This window comes from Herpailurus yagouaroundi, unplaced genomic scaffold (genome assembly GCF_014898765.1).
Source record: "Herpailurus yagouaroundi ecotype Mexico unplaced genomic scaffold, PumYag 192, whole genome shotgun sequence".
Classification (NCBI taxonomy): domain Eukaryota; kingdom Metazoa; phylum Chordata; class Mammalia; order Carnivora; family Felidae; genus Herpailurus; species Herpailurus yagouaroundi.
Window position 1 is genome coordinate 24,367,183 of NW_024412423.1, and position 24,567 is coordinate 24,391,749.

Genomic DNA, 24,567 nt, shown 5'->3' on the forward strand with positions numbered 1-24,567 from the left:
TTCTTCCGAGGAGCATGTCGAGGTCGAGGCAGAAGACTTGTCCCCGCAGGTTCCTGAGCAACAGATGCTCTAGGCAAGGACTGACAGCCAAAGCGCAGAGACAATGGGAGGTGGAGAACCAGGAATGTGAGAGCAAGACCCAGGGAAGACAGGAGTGAGAATATGGACTTTGGAGTCAGGCACATCTGGGCTCAAATAGCAGCCCAGTGACTAAATAGCTGTGTGACCATGGGCAAGACATTTAACCTTGCCAAACCTCACTGCCATTACCTGTAACATCAAGATAATAGGATGTTTCTCTCGTGGAGGCCAGGAGCCTTAAATGTCATAAAGCACTTAGCACACAGCTTGGTAAATCGTATATACTAAATGTTAGCTTCTAGTATTTGATCAACACCAACATCATTACTGTTGTTTAAAACAGTTGTTAAAAAACAGACTCCTAATAAATGGTAGAAAAGGACACTTACATGATCTGTAAAGAGAAGAGTAAACACCACTAATTCCAGGGTGATGACGGGACTTTTTGAGGGCCCCAGGGTGTTTTCTAGGTGTGGCCTGAGTCCATCTGAAGGATCAAGATGGAAAAGGAGCAGTGCCGATCCAGGAGCCTGGCCCAGGTGAGAAGTCATCCTACCCACCCTGCCAATAGCCTTTTCTCCAACACCATCTACTGGACAGCCCAACTAGGGAGGAAGCCGCCTACTTCTGGCCCAAATGGCTTTTCAGTGTCATTTTAAAATTGCTGAATAGAGATGTCACTTGAACTGAAATGACAGTGCAAAGTGCCAGGCTCAGTACATCTCCAAAGGCTCATTTGCATCTTGCTGGGACCTCATTTCTCTGCTGCCATCTGTGGAACAGGGTAACGTAGGAGTGTTTTGAGCAACTGGGAGACAGCCTCTGGTTGTCCATGGCAACCCAGCCTTGGGGAAGGACTGGGCGGTGCATGTGTGGGAGCCCAGATGATGCTATTAGCTGTTCCAGCTTGAATGTGTCAGTATGATTTGTGTATATGTGGCCCAGGAAAAAACACCCTCATTCGCCTCTACAGCTATCTCAAGGCAGAGCCCTATTTCTTTCAGGGAGGGAGCTTGACTGGCAAACAGGTTTGCTGTTGAGAACTGATGAAAACAGGGCAAATCTCTCTCTACCACTTTGTTTCTCAAAGACTGCTCTGTCAGGAAGCCTATCTGGACTGAATTCATGAAAGCCCAGACCAGCCTGCCCTTGCAATTCCTGCAGCTGTTCCTGTAGTCCAATTATCTCCTTATTTTTCTTCCTCCACTTATTTGGCCACTTACATATTTCTATCTTCTTTCCACACAGTACCCAGCAAAAATGCTTTTATGAAATATGGAAGCCATATAATAGAACAGTTAAAAGCACAGGGTCTAGTACCAATCATCCTGTGTTTGAATCTCAGGTCTACTATTTGCTAGCTGGGATTTAAAGGTGTGTAACAAATTATTTAATAGTCCTTCATTCAAGAGATGGTATTTGATTCCCCTTCCCTTGAGCGTGGGCTGGACTTACTGACCTGCACCCAGCAGATAAAATACAGCCAAAGTGATGGGATATCATTTGGAGAACAGGTTATAAAAAGACTACAGTTTCTGTCTTGAGCATGTTCTCTCATTGTCTTGCTGTAGAACCACTCACCCTGGGGGAAACTAGTTGCCATATCATGAGGACACTTGGGCAACTTAGGGAGAGGCTGAGAGGGTAAGGAAGCTTGTAGAAACTTGTAGAAGCTTCTTGCCTGATGAAAGAAACTCACCATGACAGTGAACTTAGAATCAGATCCCCCACCCTGCAACCTTCCCCCTGCCAAATAAGCCTGGAGATGGCTGCAGCCCTAACTGAGAGCTCAACTACAAATTTACAAGAGGCCCTGGGCCAGGATGACCCAGCAGAGACACTCTGGAACTCCTGCCCACGGGAACATTAAGATAATAAACCTTTATTGTGTTAAGCCACCAAGATTAGGTAATTTGTAACACAGAAATGGATAACTTAGTACATAATGAGTAGGTGACATAACCCAAAATCTAATTTCTCATGTGTAAAATGGGGATAATTAAGATGTAAATCCTAGGAGACAATAAATGTACATCACTTAGCCCAGTGATTGGCACATTCTGAGTGCTCACATTAGGGAAGTTATCACTATCTCCTATTATCATCACTGTGGAGTTAGTGTTGTACACTGGTCAAAAAGTACAGGTTTTGAGTCGGCCAGACCCAGATCCAAACCTTCATGCTGCCACTTGGCTGTGAAACCCTGGGGTCATTCAATCTCACTGAATCTCCAACATGGAGTCTTCTCCAACATTAGAACTTCCAGGGTTGTTATGAGGATAATATACTGTACATAAAGTGCTTTGCCTGAAACATAAGGAAAGTGTATTTATACAATCATTCTTGTGTCATCATGAATGCCTTTGGTGATAAGAACAATGACCCAGGGAAGGGCAAAACACATCGGAGGCTGGGGGCCAGTCCTCTCCTGCAGTTATTTAAACCAATTTCTGGATGTTCCCTCTCACAGACGATATCCATTTGACTTGGGCTCAGCTCAGGGGTCAGCTCCTGAAGAAAGTTTTCCCTAATCCCTCACCCCTCTCCATGCTCCCAGACTGTCCTACCCATACCTCCAGTGTGGCACTTACATGGTCCATTGTAATTGTCCTTTTACATCTGTCTCTCTTCCCCTGAATATGGAGCACTATGAGGAAGGGACCAATTCATCTGAGGCTTTGTGGCTCTAGCACCAAGCCCTGTGCCTGGCAGTTAGTGACTTCTCAATGCAAGTGTGTTGAATGAGTGAATTAATAAATTGATGAGTAAATGCATGCATGATGGTTTATTAGTTTATTACTGGTGCTATTTTTTTATCTCAATACTTCAAAACCAATCTAAACTCCCAGAACAACAACCAGATTCATTCAATACTGGACCTGTGGGCTGAACCACATGTCCTAGAGTCAATCTCATTAGTGATCAAAGGAGAATATGAAGCAGGGGATAAATCCTCACTGCATTCATGCAAAAACACATGTATGGATGTGGACAGTATTGGAAAACAACCAGGGTTGATAGAAATGGTCAATACTAAATCTCCATGAGGTTATTTCTTTAAAAAATATACCTCCTTCAGGGTGCCTGTCTGGCTTAATCAGTAGAGTGTGCAACTCTTGATCTCAGGGTTGTAAGTTCAAGCCCCAAGCTGGGTGTAGGGATTACTCTAAAATAAAACCTGGGACACTGGGGTGGCTCAATCAGTTAAGCATCTGACTCTTTTTTTTTTTTAATGTTTATTTATTTTTGAGAGAGAGAGAAAGACCATGTGAGCAGAGGAGGAACAGAAAGAGAGAGAGACACAGAATCCTAAGCTGTCAGCAGACAGCCTGATGCGGGGCTCGAACTCATGGACTGAGAGATCATGACCTCAGCCAAGGTCAGACACTTAACCAACTGAGCCATCCAGACATCCCATGCATCTGACTCTTGATACTGGCTTAGGTCGTGATTTCACAGTCATGGGATTGGGCCCCACACTGGGCTCTGCACTGAGTGTGGAGCCTACTTGGGATTCTCCCTCTCTGTCTCTCTTTGCCCCTTCCCCACTCACATGCACTTACTTTTCTGCTCTCTCTCTCTCTCTCTCTCTCAAAATAAATAAACTTCAAAAAATTAAAAATACAATCTTTTATATATATGTATATATACACACACACACACATACACACATATGTATCTTTCATTCATGAAACGTTTTACTATTGTCCACCCTTTGTTAGACTCCAGGCTATGTGCCAAGAACAGAGATAAATAACACATGCTATCATGGTACCTATAGTTTCGTGAAGGAGTAACACTCTTAAAGAGAACCCTGAATACTTCCCTAAAGTGTGAACCCAGGGAACATGGTTATCTTCTGGAATTACTGCCCCTGTTTTTCAGAAGCCAATGAAGGACCTCTCCTCCATTAAATAACCTTTCTCATCAATTGTATTTCTATATAGTAGCAATAAACTGTTAGAAATTAGACTTAAAAAAAACATTTATAAGAGCATCAAAAACTATGAAATATCTAGGAATAAATCTGACAAAAGATCTGTAAGAATCATACATTGAGAACTACAAAATGTTGCTAAGAGAAATTAAAGAAGACAAAAGTAGGGGCACTTGGGTGGCTCAGGAGGTTGGGCGTCCAACTTCAGCTTGGGTCATGATCTTGCAGTTTGTGGGTTCCAGCCCCATGTCGGGCTCTATGCTAACAGCTCAGAGCCTGGAGCCTGCTTCAGATTCTGTGTCTCCCCCTCTCTCTGCCCCTCCCATGCTCATGTTCTGTCTCTCTCTGTCTCTCAAAAATAAATAAATGTTAAAAAAAAATTTTTTAAGAAGACAAAAATAAGTGGAGATATATACTGTGTTCATGGGTCAGAAGATTTAGTACAGTAGTCTTCTCCCACCATCTACAGTTTTGCTTTCTGCAGTTTCAGTTACCTATGATCAACCTTGGTCCAGAAGCAGACGATCCTCCTTCAGATGTATAGTCAGAAGGTCAATAGTAGCCTACATCACTCCCCTCCCTTCATCTCATCTTGTAGGCATTTTATCATCCCTCATCATCACAAGAGGAAGGGTGAGTCAGTACATTAAGATATTTTGAGAGACAAAGAAACCACATTTATATAACTTTTATTACAGGATATTGTTACCATTTTTCTATTTTACCACTAGTTATTGCTGTTAATCTCTTACTGTGCCTAATTTATAAATTAAACTTTATTGTAAGTGTGTAACTATAGGAAGAAAATAGTATATATAGGGTTCGGTATAATCTGATCTGCAGATTCAGCCATGCATGGAGGGACTTGGAATGTATCCCCCAGGGATAAGGGAGAACTACTTTATTGTTAATATGTGAATTCCCCCTAATTGATTCTAAAAATTTAGCACAATCTTTATCAAAGTCTTTTTTGTAGAAACAGTCAAGCTGATTCTAAATGATAAATGAACATGCAAAGGACCTAGAATAGACAACACAACTTTGAAAAACAAAACTGGAGGACTCACACTACCTGATTTCAAGACTTACTACTAAGTTAGTGGTCAAGGCAACATGGTATCGGTGTAAAAACAGATAAACAGACAACAGGAACAGAATAGGGTCCAGATATACACCAACACACAAATAGCCAATTATTTACAACAGAGATGTCAAACCCACTCAATGGATAAAAGAGAATATTTCCAATAAATGCTGTGGACATTCATGTACAAATAAATGAACTTGACCCTTATCTCACACACCATATTAAAAAGCAATCTCAAAATAGATCATAGACCCAAATGTAAAACCTAAAACATTAAAATTTCTAGGAAAAAAAATCATAGGAGAAAATCTTTGTGATCATAGATTATGCAAAGATTTTTTTTTTTAGATAAAACACAAAATACATGAATCTTAACAGAAAAAAATTTAACAAAATTTAAAACTTCTACTCTCCCAAAGATACTGCTAAGAAAATAAAAAAGACAAAGCACAGTTTGGGAGAAAATACTTGCAAAATACAGATTTGATAAAAAACATATCCACAATATATACAGGATTCTTACAACTCAATAAGAATAAAATAACCCAATTCTTTTAAAGGGGAAAAAATTTGAATAGACTTCACCAGTGAAGATATATAGACAGCAAATAAACACATGAAAAGATGCTCAACATCAGTAGTCCTTAGAGAAATTCAAATTAAAACCACACATACCTACTACAGTGGCTAAAATGGTTTAAAACAGATAATAAGTAGCGTTAAGTACTGTGGAGTAACTGGAACTCTCGTACCTTGCAGATGGGAATGCATAATGGTACAGCTTGAAAAACAGTTGTCTCGAATGTCTTGAGAAACAGTTTCTTGTAAATTTAAATATAAGCAATTTCTTATCAATTTAAACATATACTTACCAGCAATCCTATTCCTAGGTATTTACCCAAGAGAAATTAAAATGTAAGTCCAAACAAGGATCTGTAAGTGAATGTTCAAATAGCTTTATTTGTAAAAGCCAAAAGTAGACATCCAAATGTCCATCAAATGGTGAATGGATAAACAAATTATAGGACGTCCATGTGATAGAATATTACTCAGCAATAAAAAGGAACAAACTCTTTATACATGCGACAATGTGGATAAATCTTCAAAGCCTTATGCTAAGATAAAGAAGGAAAGCTCAAAAGGCTACATATGTCATGATGTCATTTATATAACATTCTAGAGAAGACAAAGCTAGAGGGACAGAAATCACATCATTAGTTGCCAAGGCCTGGGGGGGTACAAGAAGGGACTTGACTAGAGAGCAGCACAAAGAAACTTTGTGGAGTGCTTAAAATATTCCATATTTTGATTAGGATGTTAGTGAATGACTACATGCATTTCTCGAAATTCATCAAATTGTCTCCCTAGTGAATTTTATTGTGTATAATTTGTAATACCTCTCTAAAACTGAATTTAAAAGAAAACAATTTGGGATGTTGATGATGGGGGAAACTATGCATGTGTAGGGGCAGAAGGTATATGGAAAATTGCTGTACCTTACCCTCAATTTTGTTGTGAACCTAAAATAGCTCTAAAAATATAAAGTCTTAATTTGAAAATAAAAAGTAGTAAATGTATTGGAAATGTATCTCTTAATAAGATGAGTGGGATGGTATAAGACTTTACTTTACTTTTACTTTGTCACCAAAAGCTGAAAACCTGCCTCTGGGAGGCAATCTAGTATAAAAGAACAAACATAGACTTTGGAGTGGAACAGACCTTGGTTCAAACCCCAGCTCTGCACTTACTAGCTGTGTAACTAGGCAAGTTACTTAACCTCTCTGAGTAAACTCAGTAAAGGAGGGATATCAAAAGTGCACCCCTAATATTGTGATGATTTAATGAGATAATTACCTCTGATAATCCTCAAAGTGATAGTTTCCCTCAGCATACCCCACTCCTCAAACCTACAGTGGGGTTCCCCTCACTAATTTAAGTGTCCAAACAATGGTGACAGAGTAGAGTTTGAGAAGCAGGTTGGACAATGTAACCTTAAATCATTCAAGGATTAAAGTTAGGGGAACAATGAAGTTAAGAGCAGCAATGTCTTTTTTAAAATTCCTTCAACAGGGGCGCCTGGGTGGCTCAGTCGGTTAAGCGGCCGACTTCAGCTCAGGTCATGATCTCGCCGTCCGTGAGTTCAAGCCCCGCGTCGGGCTCTGTGCTGACAGCTCAGAGCCTGGAGCCTGTTTCAGATTCTGTGTCTCCCTCTCTCTGACCCTCCCCCGTTCATGCTCTGTCTCTCTCTGTCTCAAAAATAAATAAACGTTAAAAAAATAAAAAAATAAAAAATAAAATTCCTTCAACAGATTCACAAGAAGTCTTGATTCTAGCTCCCCACAGAACTCTATGTGCTCAAGAATCTAACCATTTTCATTCTGAAAATAGTGTTTCCTAAGGAGTAGAGAGGACAGTGGGACAACCGTGGTCTCATTAAAGAGGGGTGGACTGTTACCAATTACAGATTCGTTATGTCAAAAGGGAGGGGTGGTCTCAGCAGGCAGAGTTTGGACTCAGACACAAACTTGGCTTTGATTTTTAAAACTCTTCTTGTGGGTGTGTGTGGTAAAAACTCGATGTGGAGTCTAGAAAAGGAAAGGTAACTACGTATGGTTTCCACAAAAAGAAACTGGGCCAGTTCTGCACCATTGCCTTAGTTCCAGAACACACTCCCCAGCAAAAGATGTTGGTGACTTGTTAACATATAGGATAAGAACCTCCTTTTCCAAGGAGAAAAGCCACAAAGACATGCAACAATGCCAGCTGGGAACCCAGGATGCAGAAAGCCTCCTCCATGTAAAACAACAGTCCATCTTAGAATCAATAATCTCGGGGCGCCTGGGTGGCACAGTCGGTTAAGCGTCCGACTTCAGCCAGGTCACGATCTCGCGGTCCGTGAGTTCGAGCCCCGCGTCGGGCTCTGGGCTGATGGCTCAGAGCCTGGAGCCTGTTTCCAATTCTGTGTCTCCCTCTCTCTCTGCCCCTCCCCCGTTCATGCTCTGTCTCTCTCTGTCCCAAAAATAAATAAACGTTGAAAAAAAAAAAATTTTAATAAAAAAAAAAAAAAGAATCAATAATCTCAAGACCTCAATAGACAAGCTTATGTAAATTTAGATCATAATGAAGGTGGTATTCAGATTGATGGGGGGAAAGGGAGATTATTCAATAAAACAACTTTGGCGCAACTGGCTCATCATTTGCAATAGGAATAAAGCTGGATTCCTACCCTCTCTCCTTATACTAAAATAAATTCTAAGTGCATCAAAGATTCAAATGTAAAACAGAAATCGTTAAAGTACTTGAGAAAACATGGGAGTCTTTTTTTCTTTAATCTGAGAGTATAGAAAACATTTCTAAGCAGGATGTAAAACCTAAGCTATAAAGCAAAAGACATATCAATTTAACTACTTAAAACTGTTTTTTGGGGATTCAAAAAAATGCTATAATTAAGTTTAAAGGCAAACTGCAAACTAAGAAAAAAATATGTGAAATACACATGAAAGCCTAATCCCTTTAAATTAAAAACAGCCCTTAAAAACCATTAATAGGAGCCCTTGGATGGCTCATTCAGTTAAGTGTCCAACTCTTGGTTTTGGTTCAGGTCATGATTTCATGGTTCCTGAGATCAAGCCCCACGCTGGGCTCTGTGCTGATAGCAAAGAGCCTGCTTGGGACTCTCTCTCTCTCTCTCTCTCTGCCCCTCCTCTGCTCATTGCACTCTCTGTCTCCCTTTCAAAATAAATTAACATTAAAAAAAAAACACCATTAATTAAAAACATACAGTCCAATAGAAAAATGGGCAAAGTACATGAACAGAAAATTCCACTAAAAAAGAAATACAAAAGCCATAATCGTATGAAACCAACATTAGAGTCTCACTTACAAGAAATGCAAACTAAAACAAGAGGTCATAAATTACATAGAAATGTTTGTAATATAAAAAAAAATGGAGATGATAAAAAGGTCCATCAATAGAGGACAGTTAAATAAGTAATGGTACATAAACATAATTAAATTCCATGTACCTATTATAATTTAATGCTGGTTTCACCTATACTGATAATGATGAAAGTAGTCTGTTGAGTAGGAGATAAAAATGATATTCAATCTGTGGAACAAGATTCCATTTATCTGAAAGTATACATTTTTTATCTATTTGTGACTAGGTGCACAGAGATATGTCTGGGAGAAAATTCACCAAGGTAACAGCAGTGATTGCCCCTGAGTGGAGGAATTTCAGGTGATTTTTACTTTATTTCAAAAATGTAGTAGCCTTTTAACAGTCTGCAATGACCACATATTTCTATAATTGAAGAAAGCAAAGTTATTTTCATTTTGAAAAATATGAAGTCATTTCAGTGCAATATTTCAATAAAATAAAACCAAAGCATCAACACGCAGGAAGACAAATGGCCAGCCAGACCAAGGCCCTTGCCTGGTGGCTGCACCTTCTAACATGCGCCGGGCGATAGGAAGCTGACAAGTAGGTACATACACTCAGGTTTACAAAGATGAAGCCAGCTGCAGGATGGTGTGGGTTCACAGAACAGGTTTGGAGGGTGAGAAAGACACCATTCAAACACTGGCTCTACTACACTGGCTGTGTTGACCTTGGGCAAGTCACTTAATCTCTCTGACCTTCCGTTTCCTCTGTGTACAGCTAGGATACCTGCCTCTACCGTACAGGGCTATTGAGGGGATTAAGAAAGCTCTACTGTGATACCTTTCAGCTTACTGTTTGCCCCTGAAGCAGCACTCAGCAAATGCCAGTGACTCGTATTATTATTTGGGAGATTTATAACCTTCATCCACACTGCACCCACTAAACTCTCCATCACCCAGGGTCACAACACAGAGTGGAGAGGAAGCACAGACCCTGGAGAATCTCAACATCTGGTCTTGGACAACATGCTTCTCCAGCACTCTGAAACCCTTCCTGGAAGCAGCAGACAAGGAGTAGGGCAGCCAGACAGAAAGAGGAGGAGGAGGAGGACAAAGCAAAGGCCTACACAATGCCCTGGGGCTGCCGGCTGTGCGGTAGCTGAGTCAACACAACTCACTCCTCTCTGCTCACCTTTCCTCCTGGGTTGGCTGGGACCTTTCCTGAGACGTCAGCGTTTTAGGATCCTAGACGGCCTACTGGAAGGCCAACCTGGAATGGACTTTAGACACCAGCCAGTGCAGGACCTTTCATTCTGTAGATGAAAGACCTGAGGACCAGAGAGAGGCAGGGCCTTGCAAGGAACCAAAGCAGCCAATACCCGGTCTGGCAGCCCTAACTGTTCTGTAGGGCTCTACGGTGAGAGAAAAGAGCCATACTAGGACCATTCAAATTCAAATAATGGCCTAGAAATCACTAAGTCAAGAAACACAAAGCCATTCCTCTGCTTCCAACACAAATAGAACCCAGAGCAAATAAGGAGAGGAGACGAAGGAGTTATTCTCAAAACTCTCTGGTGCCTCTGGAGGTTACCTTGAAATTCTTAGGACAGGAAGACCCTGCAAGAGAGAGGTACCAGCAGATTCAAAATGAACCAGCAGACTCCATCTCTTAGCTGGTAAATGCAACCAAGAAGCAAGGCAGCCACAGGTGAGGAAAGACTTGGAGCCAGCAATGGAAGGCCACTTTCCCAGAACACAGCCCTGACAGCTGGCACTGACTGGGCTGGGGCTTACCTTGGGCAGGCTGACTGGAGTCCTGGGCTTGGTCCTTGGGTTCTTAATCAAGAGCCTCTGATCCAGAGGGAGCAGGTGGTATTTCATGGCCTCGATGAGGAAGTCCTTACAGGTGTTGTTATTCTTTATCAAAGCTTCTTCTTCAACCGTCTGGAGGTAATAACCCACAGGTGATCCAAGAGCAGACTTCAGCTGTATTTCCCACACTGTCTCCTTAGTCATTCTTGTATTCCCACACTCTTTTATTCACCCATCACATCATCTCAGACCCCAAGAGAAAGACCACATACTTACAACTTAGTGCCCACCTCCTGCATTTCAAGAACACAGTGGGGTGAAGTTATTAAGTTCTGGCATCAAACAGAAAGACATACAACCTCAGTGGTTGTGTTTGTTATGTTAGTTTGCAGGCTTAAATGGAATTATGCAAAACAAAGATAATTAGCTGTGCTGAAGGCTTCATCCCACATTCCTCCTAATATGAATGCTTTATAATGTTTAGGGCAAATGGTCAGACATTTGAGAGGAGAGAGAGGGAAAAAGGAAGAGAGCAGAATCCATTGGTCAACGTTTGGCAGCATGGAGTATGACAAAGTGACGGTCAAGAAAAACTCCTATTCATTTTCTTACAGTGAAAGCTGCAGGGACAAAACTGGCCAATGAGGTGCTCTATAAAGAATGGTGATATTAGAGGACAAAGAATGTCCTGCACCAAAGTCCCACCTACAGACCTCATCTTGGCCCCTATCCAAGCTGGAACTATGGCTTCTTCACATACTCCAAAGCGATGTGCCAAAGCAGATGCTCAGCAAGTATAAGCCTAAATATTTTGTGAGCAACACCAAGGGTGAAACCATGCAAGTGCTCAATTCTCAAATCTCTGTCCTGTGGCCTGGGTCAATTGCTATGTGGCTTATCTGTAAGGGGTAGTATGGTCTTCAGAGGCCACTTCATGTTTTCTTTGCTGGAGTATTTAGGTGCTATCAGGAGAGATCAATTCGACTCAATAGCTAACGATGATGGAACGTCTCATTGTTGGACAGCCCAGTGCTGGACTCCAGGAAGAAAAAGATGAACAAGAAATGGGTTCTGACCCTGAGGCACTCAAGTCCAGTCAAAGAAAGAGAATGGCCTCCCCATCTCAATTATCTCAGCCCTCAAGCTGGTCATGCACAAGGGCTGACTGAGTCTCACCTGTAGCTATCAATGGAAATGTGGCCAGGCCATCAACTAATGGGTAGCATTGGAGCTGGCAGGAAAAGAAGGACTGGTATGACAGGGCCTCTCTCACCAATGGGCACCTCCTTCCCCAGAAGTGATCCCCAGGAACACTCCATTTTGGGGGAAGGTTTCCCTAATCCCCCCCACCCACACTAAGGGACTGACCCAAGTTGGGACAAGTCATAAGCTTTTAGGGTCGGTTAAAAAAATTAAAAAGGAAGAGAGAAGATCTCTTACAAATCTCAGATGGAAGGTGAAATGCATAAACAGCTACTTCTCCCAAAGGTGCATTCAGCTTGAATGAGAAGTTCTCCCAGAGATTTAATGCTTCACCATACAGAGTTTCAATTTGGGGTGATATGAAAGTTTTAAGGATGGGTATGTGATGGTTGTACAGCATGGTGAATACAATTAACACACTGAAGTGTACACTTAAAACTGGTCAAAATGATGAAGTTTATGTTTTATACACACACACACACACACACACACACATATATATATAATCACAACTAAAAAGTTTTAACATATAACATTACACTCTACAATATTTCAAAGTATTTAATGAAGACTAATAAATGTTAGCTATCAAAAACAAACAAACAAAACCACCTTCCCCAGAAGTCACTGTTGGTGCAGGTCTGCCCAAGACTTTCCTGCGTCCTCCCCCACCAAGATCAGCCAACCCCAGAGGGTTATACTATTTCAAAGTTTCAAGGTCAACTGAGGTTTACTGAGACAACCTCTTCCAGAGGTGTTCTAAAGGCAGTCCTTTAAAAGCAGCAGGGGGATTCTCACACAACAGTGCTCATGCCCATTGCCTCTGACCCCCTTCCTCTCCAGACCTAATCCCTACTTTGCCATAATGACCCAAGAACTATTTTCTAACATCTTTAAGTTTGAGTTGTGGACACCTGATTGAGGTTGTGACCAGGGGTCTCAAAGGCCTCTTTAATTTTCCCTGGAACCCAGGTCCACAGATAGCCCTTCTTGTGGAAGTGAGCCTGTGCTGGAGGCCAGATGTCCATGTCTACCTTTGGTCAGTTTCCCACAGGACAGTAGGAGGTTGGATTCTGAGACTGGGATCTCAGGCCCCTTCAGTCCCTCTGCTTAGGGGAACCTTTTCTTCAAGAAGGATATGCTGCCACCAGGGGGCAGTAGTACCATCCAAAGTATAAAATGCAGGGCACACATAAGGGCTGGCAAGTATATGCCTCAGCACCTGAGAAGGACTGAGGTTCAGAATCACAGAACATTTCACTGACCCCTTCGACCTGTGGTCAACAGGGTCACAAGCTGAGGACTTTACAAGGGCTTTTGAGGATAGAAACTTCTCCCGCTATTCCCAAGAGCATCCATGACCGTCAAAACAGCTGTAGTACCAGCTAGCATTCGCTCACATAGAGATGCAGCCTTTATATGGATTATCTCATTATACCCCCAAACAATCCTATAAGGACAGGTGCTATTTTTATCAGATGAGAAGACTGAGGTTTAGAAAGGTTGAGTACTGGGACACCTGGGTGGCTCAAGTCGGGTAAGCGTCTGACTCCTGGTTTCAGCTCAGGTCATGAACTCATGGTTTTGTAAGTTGGAGCCCTGCGTGGGGCTCTGCGCTGGCTCAGTAAGTTAAGCATCTGACTCTTGGTCTCAACTGAGGTCATGATCTCACAGTTCCTAAGTTCGAGTGCAGCACTGGGCTCTGGGCTGATGGTGCAGTGCCAGCTTTGGATTCTGTCTCTCCTTCTTTCTGCCCCTCCCTTACTTGTGCTCTCTCAAAAAATAGATAACTAAACTTAAAGAAAAAAAAGGTTGAGTACTTGCCTAGTGTTAGATGGCTGGGAAGTCACAGAGCTAGGCTGCTGGGATGCTGAGCCTCCTCTCTTATCCTTGCTTCACACCTTCCATTCCCTCCAGAAACTTCTGGAAAGAGATGAGGGCTGGCCTACTGCCTCGGTGTTTTGTTTTGCTCATATATTTAAGTTTTACTCTTTGCCCACTTATAAGTGTATCTAATGCCAATGGATAAACAGAACAGAGAGTATTAAAGGTGGCAGCCTGCATAGTGGAAGGCAGGTGCTTCGGGGCCGACTGACTTGGATTTGAATCCTGACCCTGCCACCTATTCCCCAATAAATCTAAACCTCTATAAACCTCAAGGCCCAAACTTGTAAAAAGAGGGTTATCTATCTTTGCCTCACAGGGTTGTTATAAGGATTAAATAAGAAAATATGTGGCACCATAGGGGCACCCCATCATTCTTAATTTTTCTTTCATCTTAGAGGAAGTCAAAGCAACACGTATCCTAGGCACCTGTGAAAGGTCGGTTTTTACAGTCCTGAATTGGGCTCCAACTTGCCTAACATGAAGGCAAAGAGAATACAGAAACATTGTGGAAATGACCCTTCTTGCTTAGGTCCTCTACAATAAAAGCAACTAACTTCTAGTGAACATTTTTTAGGACCAGCTCCATGCTAAACACCTGACTTACATATTTACAACTCCTTTGGTCCTCACAATAATCCTGCTGGACTCTACCATAATATCCCTTCCAGCAAAGAAGAAACTATGACTTGAAGAGGTAAAATAAAAACACAAAGCTAACAACTAGTAGAGCAAGAACTAAAACCTAAGCGTCTTATTCTCAAACTTACGCTTTTAGACCTCACACTACCATCTAATATAACACAGTATGTCAACTATATACCTCAATAATAAAAATTAAAAACAAAAAAAACCTTTACATTACCATGTCTCACACTTAAGCCAGTGGGTTGGTGCCTTCAGCCTGTACAAAATACCCATAAACTCTCCAACCACCCCATACATCCAGGGTTGCCCAGTGAAGGAAAGCATGTGGTGCTTCACACAGCACTCACCTGGACCAGGTAATCCCTAGGTAAGAGAGGGAGACGGACATGTTCCATCAGTTTTGCCATGTGCTCTAAACGGGTTTCCTTCTCATAATTGATCCATGAAATCACTGCTTCAAATACCTATGAAGATAATCAACACAAGTAACTGTAGCAGAGACAACAGCTCTCAAACAATTTCTTCAACTTGAAAAAAAAAAAAGTCCAAATCATCTACAAAGTGGTTAACCTAAGGTTCACTATTTAAAATAAAACAAAAATGGAAAGATTTTTTTTTACTAGCTGACACCAAAGTGATATCACACACATATATGTTATAATAAACCTGCTACCCCAAATACAGAATCATCAAGGTTCGTTGCAAAATAAAAATCCAGTTCCAATGGCTATTTAAAGATAGAAATCCATAGTAACTCTGGACCAAATTTTATAAAGACTGCTTAAGAAAACCAGAAGCCTTGGGGGCAATGCCATCATGCCCCTCACACCCTATCTTCCTTTATCTCCCATATTCAGTTAATGCAGACTAGAAACAGTAAGAATACATTTGCCAAAAGTTGGCTGTAATGGTGAGGATGACAGTGAATGACAGAGAATTTCTGTCAAAAATTTCTCCTTGGTTTAACCTCTCCCTTAAGGAGAGATTTCATTTTTATATAAATGAAAATTGGGCTTGGAACCAAAAAGGAGGCTCTCCTATTTGGATGTTCACCTTCCTCAAAAATAAGTCCAAAATCAAATCCTACACCACCATACACACACAGACAGATAAAATTCAATGTTGATAAGGCTGCGGGGAAACCGGCACTATTTCTGGAAACTTAATTAACACAGCTTTTTAAGAGGGGAAGGAAGAATTTGGCAATATCACTCAAAGACTTAAATGTGCACACTCTTTGACCTAGAAATAACACTTCTAGGGATCCAGCCTACAAAAATACCCACAAAAGTGGGGCAAGCATATGTGTTCCAGGATGTTTGCCATGGCATTTCTGTAATAAAATAAAAAAGGAAACAACCTAAAGCTCACTGATGGAGAAATTATTTAACTAGTATACATACTATCGGATATTTTCAGCTGGTAAAAAGAATAAAACAAAACACCTTCTTACGCCAGAAACCAAGAAAGTGCTCAAAGATTACAATGGACATGTCAAATGGACATAAAGCCAACAGATGAGGCTTTCATTGTCAATGTTTGGGATAATATAAACATCAAAGAGAATAATGAAGAAATCAGATTAATGCTTCTTGCTGAGGTGGCATGGGAGAATCCCTGGGAAGGTGCCAAAGGAAATTTGGCAGGGAGGGTAATGGATACGTTCTGTATCTCGATAGGGTGAGAGTTACATGTACATATGCATTTGTGAAAACTAATTAAACTGTATACTTAATACCTATAAATTTCACTGTAAGTCATAACTCAATTTAAAATATTCTCAGTTAAAACAAAAAGACAGGGCGCCTGGGTGGCTCAGTTGGTTGAGTGTCTGACTTTAGTTCAGGTCATGATCTCACGGTTTGTGGGTTCGAGCCCCACGTCGGGCTCTGTATTGACAATTCAGAGCCTGGGACCTGCTTTGGATTCTGTGTCTCCTCTCTCTTTGCCCCTCCCCTGCTCATGCTCTGTCTCTCTCTGTCTCTCAAAAATAAATAAATGTAAAATAAAAAAAAAAATTTAAAGATAAAGACAGTAATGGGTCATAACATAATGAACAAAAAGGAATCCATGAATCCCATAAGGATACTTAAAAAAATGTGGAAGGGCTCTTCTTCACAGACAAATGCCAGCTAATAAAGGTAGAAGGAATGACAAAAACATTACTTTGCAACCACCAATTAATAACTGATAGAGCAAAGCTCATCAGTAGATGCTCGAATCACTGTGCAAAAAACTGTTGGGGAACACAACACAGTTTTCAAAGTATCACCTCGCTGATTACTTACTCATTACATGGGGTAGGGGTAGCCTCAAATGGGGAAATTTGACAGATAAGTGATCTAAGTTAGTACCAACAATAACAGGACGAACTTACATCACATTCTTGATCGTGATTTAATGGCAAGGATACAGCAGATATAGCATCCCCTAGAGTAGTCTCTTCCTAAAATGTTTAACCTGAATCTTAATAGCAAGGAAACAATCAGATCAGATAATTCCATGTTTGGAACATTTTGCAATACAGCTGGCCTGGATTCTTCAAAACCATTAATATTATGAAAGACAAAAAAAAGACAGGAAGATAGTTCTAGATTAAGTGGATTTAAAGTCTTGAAAACTAAATGTAATGCATGATCCTTGATTGGATCATGGATTTAAAAGGAACAATCTATAAAGGACTGTCTTGAGACTGCTAGAAAATGTGAATGCTGACTAGGTATTAGCTAACATCACTGTATTAGTGTTGAATTTCTTTGGTATGATAATGGTTTTATGGCTAAAAAAGACAATTTCCTTGTTCTTAGGAGGTGCATACTCAAATACCAGAGGGGAAATTCTACAATGTCTGCAATTTATTGTCAAATGGTTCAGCAGAATAAAAGATTAAATATGTAGAGAGAAAAGACAAATGAAGCAAAAAGTTAACTGGTGAATCTAAGTAAAGAGTATATGAATGTACATACTTTCAAACTTTAATATAGGTCTGAAATTCTTCAAAATAAAAAGCGGAGGGAAAAGGAAAAGAAATTCTAAGGGAAAAGGAAAAATATGACAACAAAATTTACAATGTGGCATAAAGTTGAAATGGAAACTAATTCACAGAAAAAAATTATCTAATATCTCTAACTCTGACAATATTTCTGTGTATTAATATGTTAATGATGCTTTGAACCTATTTCCTAAATATATACTTAAGTCAGGGTGGGTATACTCAAAATAGGCAAAGAATCGATCAGAAAGGGAATGGAAGGAAAGCTAAATGAAAATGGAACAGAAAGAAAAGGACAGTATGTGCATACAGTCTGCTCTCATTTCTGTAAAATATAACCTATATGTGCACAAACATAAATACACATACCATGGAAATCCTCCCTGTCTGGTTCATTTTTTAAAATTAAATCTGAGAGAGTTTTATCCCCACCCTGATAGCATCAGTTTGTGACAGATCACTCTATATTACTCCAAATAGCCTTTAAATCCATGAGAAGACGGACCTTGTCTTTTCAAAGGCAAATAATACACACTCAAATATTTTTTTAATGAATGAATGGACACATGAGTTTAGAATAAGCATGTAAGAAGGCAGTGGGAACTGTCCTGGCTGGAGCAGAGAGCAGGGCTGGGTAAGAAGGGACTGGAATCAGGGCAGGGATGACAGAGCCAGGCCAGGGACCAAAAAAAGCTGGAGAAGTCTGGCCGATGAGGTGGCGGGCAACCACAGTTCCGTTCTGCCTTGCGTTGTGGTTATCCAACTTTCTTCTACTCTGCTTTACTAGACTGTGAGCTCTTGCAAGGTGAGACATGTCTCTCCCTGCTCAGTCTGCAACTCCTGCTGCCCAGCACAATGCCAGGCACAGAGCAGGTGGCCAGCTGACAAAGCTCAGCGGAAGAATGCACTGCCGGTCTTAGAGTGGGTGGGATTTACTCACCATGCCCTTCCCTATCAACCACCTTAGTCTTCGTCATAAAAGCCAAAAAGCAAGCTGAGTCTAATGGAGTCGACATTAACCTTATCTTTATTTTTGGCTTGACTTGTCTAACTGGTTCCACTTAGTTGCACTGTTTACCTACTCAGCTGTGAAAGCCACAGCACTGGGCAACAACAGTGACCTTCTCTGCGGCTAGAGAAGGCCACGTGTTTTTTTCAAAGAGACTTTATGCTTAGAAAATAAGTAAGCAAATCAACTTCCAATTAGCTTTAGCCTTTAATGTGCCTAAAATCATTCCCAACAGGCCCTCCTGTCAAGGGACTGGCAACAGGAAACAGCAGCAGGAGTCAGTATTCACCATGTGCGAGGCTCTGTACCACACTCTTCATGGACAACGTGACCCTGGACTCTCCTGAGAGCCCAATGGGCAGACACTCTTACCCCTTATTAAATGACTCGCCCAAGTCCAGGGCCACAAAGCAGCAGGGCTGGGGTCCACACAAACCCAATGCCAGTGCTCGTTCTCTTACTTACTGTTCTCAGTTGCCTCTCACAGGCCTACTGCAGTGGCTGGCAGACTACAGCCCACAGGCCACATTCAGCCTGCCACCTGCTTTCATAAATAAAATTTTACTGGAGCACAGCCACACTCACTCGTTTACATATTGTCTGTGGCTGCTTTCACACTGTAACAGCAGAGTTGAGACTCTATGGCCCACAAAGCCTAAAATATTTACTATCTGGTACTTTATAGGAAAATGGTGTCAATCCCTGGTCTAGGAAACCTAAGCAGAGACCCTGTGGCTTCAAACACAGGACAGAGTGATGTCTACACAGATGAAAATATTTTTTATGGATCCCAGGATGAAATAATCAGCTGCCACGCTTAGGGTTTTACTTTTAAACAAACAAAAACAAAACAAAAAGAGCATCATTTCCTCACTGCTTCATATTCCAAAACCAATCTCTTGAGCGCTACAAGGTTGTTGGGTCAAAAAAAGATGTAAAAAGTCAAATTTCATAGTCCTTGGCTCCCCACACTTCCAACATAAGCACAAGCCTTGGCTGGAACACCAGATGAAACTGACCCTCTATCCCCGCCCCCAGTGATGCAGGCAGCCATGCCATACTGGACCTGCACGCTGTGAGTGGGGAGAACCGGGGCACTTAACAGCCATTTTCTTTTTTTTTTTTTTTTTTTTTTTTAATATATATGAAATTTATTGTCAAATTGGTTTCCATACAACACCCAGTGCTCATCCCAAAGGTGCCCTCCTCAATACCCATCACCCACCCTCTCCTCCCTCCCACCCCCCATCAACCCTTAGTTTGTTCTCAGTTCTCAACAGTCTCTTATGCTTTGGCTCTCTCCCACTCTAACCTCTTTTTTTTTTTTTTCCTTCCCCTCCCCCATGGGTTCCTGTTAAGTTTTTCAGGATCCACATAAGAGTGAAACCATATGGTATCTGTCTTTCTCTGTATGGCTTATTTCACTTAGCATCACACTCTCCAGTTCCATCCACGTTGCTACAAAAGGCCATATTTCATTTTTTCTCATTGCCACGTAGTATTCCATTAACAGCCATTTTCAAAATGTGTTCTGAGAGTCAAGAAATGGGGACTCAAGTTAAAAATAGGTAGGACAGTGACTTGGCAAGTAAAAAGGTCCAGTTGAGAGTGACTCACAGCAAAGCATAGGATGGAGGAAAAGAAGCCAATTTTGACAAGATCAGGGAAGAAAACAGGTTTCCTCACATGGACTTAATTTGCTACTTAAGATTTAAGAGAGGCTAATTTTAATAACAACTAATAACAGGCACAGTGCTACGCATTTTGCATGCATGATCTCATTTAACCCACCCCAAATCCTGTGAAATAGGTTATCACTGTTCACATTTTACAGATGAGGAAACAGCCTCAGAAAGGTTAGTGTCCAAGGTCACAGTGCCAGGAAGTAGTGGATCTGGGATGTGAACTCACCTCCAAATGCAAAAACCCAAGGTCTAACATTATGTAATATTGCATGTCAGAGGCACAATTAGTTGGAAAACCTGGGCAGACCACTGAGTTCCTCAACCCATAATTGTAATTACACCCGCCACGTGCTCCTAGGACATTCCTCCCTAGATACTCTTTTCTTTCTCAGAGATAGAGCCAATAGCATTTGCTGAATTCACTGTCACGATTTTCAATCAAGAAGACAGCACTTCTAGACACAAGAATGATTTCTGTCAGATTTCGGATGGTTCTTAAACTAAAGCTTAACAGGACTTAATGTGAACCATACTCTGGCCTTGCTGTCACATGCCACACCAGGGACAGTCAGGAGCAGTGGTACAATGGAGCTGGAGCTCACCATGCATGTTTCTTCCCATCTTGGTGTTTAGTGACATTACACCAGTAGTTTGAAATCAGCCTTGAAGGAAATATTTACACCATAGAAATTAGCAAATGAATCAGCAAACAAATCAGGGCTTTCAGATTTTTTTTTTTTTTTTTTTGAGAGCAAGTTGTTAAAACATTTACCAGCATACCACTGGCTGGGGGATTTCCTGGTCGGAAGGCTCCCCAGACTCTAGAAAAGCTACTCAGTTGCACTCATCTTTCTGACAGTCCCATCATCTTCAAGTTTTATAGGGCACTTCACAGCTCTTTCTGGTTGTTTCATTTCAGACCTGCAAGGGCCCTGGGAGGCAGCTAGAGTCACTCATAAAAGAGAAAAATGAGGCAGAGAGTGGGGAAGTGGTCTGCCCAAACATTACCCAGTGAATTGGTGATAGGGCAGCAAGGAGAACCACTGGCTTTCGATCAACACTTTGACAGCACATTCGTCCATAATACATTTCATAGTTTGTACCTGTATATTCATTTCTGTACATATTTGATAAAATCTATTTCTGTATATTTTTTATAAAATCTGTCTCCCTCATGTGATATTTTAAGTTCCACAAAGGCAGGGACCTTATGCCGATCTGTTCACCAATGTCTCTTGTGTGAGTAACGCACTATGTGCCACATAGAAAGCACTCAATAAATATTTACTGAGAGAATGAATTAGTCAAAGTAGGAATGGCTGGGTATATGGTTCTCTTCCTGTAGCACCACACTGCAAAATATCTGACTTCATACAGACCACAAAAAATGATGGTAAAACTAAAACAGTGATATCACCTTTTGCTGGGAAGTTGTTCAGCCTTCCACTCCTGCCTCCAGCCAGGATAAAGATATGCAGTCTGACTTTGCACAGGAGAAGGAGAAGGACTGAAGCACAATGGTTTGACAGAAACGCCTGCAAGCTGAAAGACGACTTTGTGGCATTAATCTTACAAATGAATGGAGCATGACAGAGGGATGGAGAATGCCTTGCAGTCAATATGGTAGATAGAGCAGAGTTGGAAGCAATCTTCCCCTACAGCTCCAAACACACAAAAGTGACATATTACAAAAATAATAAAGCAAGTCAAAAGCAAGAGGGAAATGCCTGAGTGCCTTAAATCAGAAAGAATTCAAGTCTAGCAGCTGAATGGAAGCTGAGGCCAAAATGGCTCAGAGGCCTGGACGATTCAGACATGGACTTGAATGGTTCAGAACTGGTTTCTATCAGGTAGGCTGTCGAGGCCACAGGCTCCTTATGGACAGTGTCACCCCACCCGCAGTCCCATGGACCAGCACTAGATGAACTCCACCCATCTGCTATGGCAAGGGGGGAAGGAAGCTCACCATCTCCTGTCAGCTGGGAAGTTAAAAACCATGTCTTCAAGAAATGAGAACCCCAAGCTCACACTGCATACAGATATGGGGTCTGAAGTGACATTATCCAGATGGTACAGGGGATACTCAAGACAAAAAGGAATACAGAAACAGTTTCCAGGAGCACCTGGGTAGCTCAGTCAGTTAAGCCTCCAACTTCCGCTCAGGTCATGATCTCACAGTTCGTGAGTTTGAGCCCCGTGTTGGGCTCTGTGCTGACAACTCAGTCTGCTTTGGATTCTGTGTCTCCCTCTCTCTCTCTGCCCTTATTCCGCTCATGCTCTATCTCTCTTCCAAAAATAAATAAACATTAAAAAATTTTTTTTAGAAAGAAAGAGAGAAAGAAAGGAAGGAAGGAAGGAAGAAAGAAGAAAAGAAAGAAAGAGAAAGAAAAAAGTTTTCAAACCAGTTAACCTGCCCTAGAGGGGAATCTTCACACCCAGACTCCCATGGATAAAACATCCTCTGAAGATGGCCTCACAATCAAAAATTATACATCACTAACGAGAAGAACTGCAAAAAGGAAAATCAACGGATACAATAAATCATTGGATATTTGGGGCAACCAAAGAAAACTGGCCTCAAGACTGACCATGCAATGCAGTCCTCAGAATACTAGGGGCAGGAGACATTCTGCAGTAAAGGAGGTTCTGGGACCAAATGAGCCTGGAGAACACATCATATACACCTACAAATCTCCTTCAGAGATTTACAAAGCTCATTAACATGTTAAAGCTCTGACAGGTCCTTCACTTTCTTAACCTGGTTCCTGTGTTTTGCCACTGTCTCCTAAATGTATCAGACCTGAGAACTTTTTTTTTTTTACCTAAATACCTACAAACATCTCACAACACTGCCGTTTTACAGCACGCAGGTGGTAACCTAGAGAAGAAAGTCATTACCCCCTAAGCTTTCCATTTCCAGCCTCATCTCCCACTACCTCCCCCAAAGACCCTAGACTCTCACCACACAGGTTACTTTTCCCCCAAGAAGAACAAAGCATTCCAAACTTCCACATCTGTATTCCTGTAATCCCTTCAATCTGAATGGCTTCCTAAAATCCCACTCTTATTCTCCAAGTTTTACCTCCAATATTGTCTTTTTTATGATGTTTTCCACACCTAACAATGTGGAATAAAACACTCCAGGGTGCTTTCCTTGAACTCTGATTTCAGGTAATGACTTCTCTCAGCCACATAAGGATACATGTTTTGTATCCAAACTGCGAGCTCTTAAACAGTCCTAAGTGTCACTCACCTCTGTCTCCCTGTCGGGGTAGACAGGCATTAATAAAGAGTAGGGCCATGGGAGGCAGACACAGTCAGCTTCAAATCACAAAGCTATTTTTTTTAAGTTTATTTATTTATTGTGAAAGAGAGAGAAAGAAGCAGAGAGAGAGGGAGAGTCAGAGAATCCCAGGCAGGCTCCACACTGTCAGTGTAGAGCCTGACGCAGGGCTCAAGCCCACAAACCATGAGATCGTGATCTGAGCCAAAATCAAGAGTCAGACACTCAACTGACTGAGCCACCCAGGCGCCTCTCAAATCACAAGACTATTTATTGTTAACATGCCTTAGTTTCCTCCTCTGCAAAATGGAGACAATAGTCTCTGCCTTGGGAGTTAGTGGGAGAAGCAGATATGATGTGCTGAACATTATGCCAGGCAAAAGAAGTCAAAAGCAAAGCATACATTCACCAGCATTCCATTTATATAAAGTTCAGAAACTGGCAAAACTGATCCATGAGAAGTCAAAATAGTAGTTATGTTTCTAGGGGTGGGGGGCAGTGTTTCCTGATCTGCATGCTAGTTAGGTGGGTATCTCACTTTTGTAAAAAGTTGAGCTGTGTGCTTCTTATTTGGTCATGTCTCTGTGAACTTACTTCAATACAAACATCACTTTGAAAAAAAAATAATGCGTGAAATGCACCTGGAGAACAGTGGGCAGTCAAGGTAGATTTGGGACCATAGTGCTGTGGTATTCTGCTCATAGGTGTTCACTGAATTGCACTTTCCAAAGGAGAACAGTAAAAGGAGTAATGCCAGGACCAGGCCAGATGGTTGCATGCAGGCTGAGAAGCTGGCAACTCTTAACTGCTGACCTCATAGTAAGGCGGGGGTGGGGCAAGGGGGGCTTCCAACAGCTCAGGCTCAGCAGCAGGATGCACCTGCTCAATCACTGGATAATATCTGGGCAGCAAGCATTCAAGTCCAACTTACTGGCCAAGGAGCTCCAGCCTGCATCCTCCACCTACCACTGGCTGGAGAGGCTAGGTGTTCAGGCAGGAGCGTGTGCAACAGCAATGATCCTGGGAGACATGGGCCCAATCACTTTCAGAAGATACCAGAATTT

The 24,567-nt window shown here is 41.6% G+C and overlaps 1 protein-coding gene across 6 annotated transcripts in view; it reads right to left on the reverse strand.

The window, feature by feature from the left end:
- KLHL3 (kelch like family member 3) overlaps positions 1-24,567 on the reverse strand; it is a 145,262-nt gene that overhangs the window by 21,164 nt on the left and 99,531 nt on the right. For all 6 annotated transcript variants that reach the window (XM_040444568.1, XM_040444567.1, XM_040444566.1 and 3 more), the window contains 2 exons: positions 14,882-14,998; positions 10,782-10,931 (listed from right to left, as the gene is read on the reverse strand). In XM_040444568.1, coding sequence (XP_040300502.1) covers positions 10,782-10,931; positions 14,882-14,998 — 267 coding nt within the window. The remainder of the gene's footprint in view (positions 1-10,781; positions 10,932-14,881; positions 14,999-24,567) is intronic.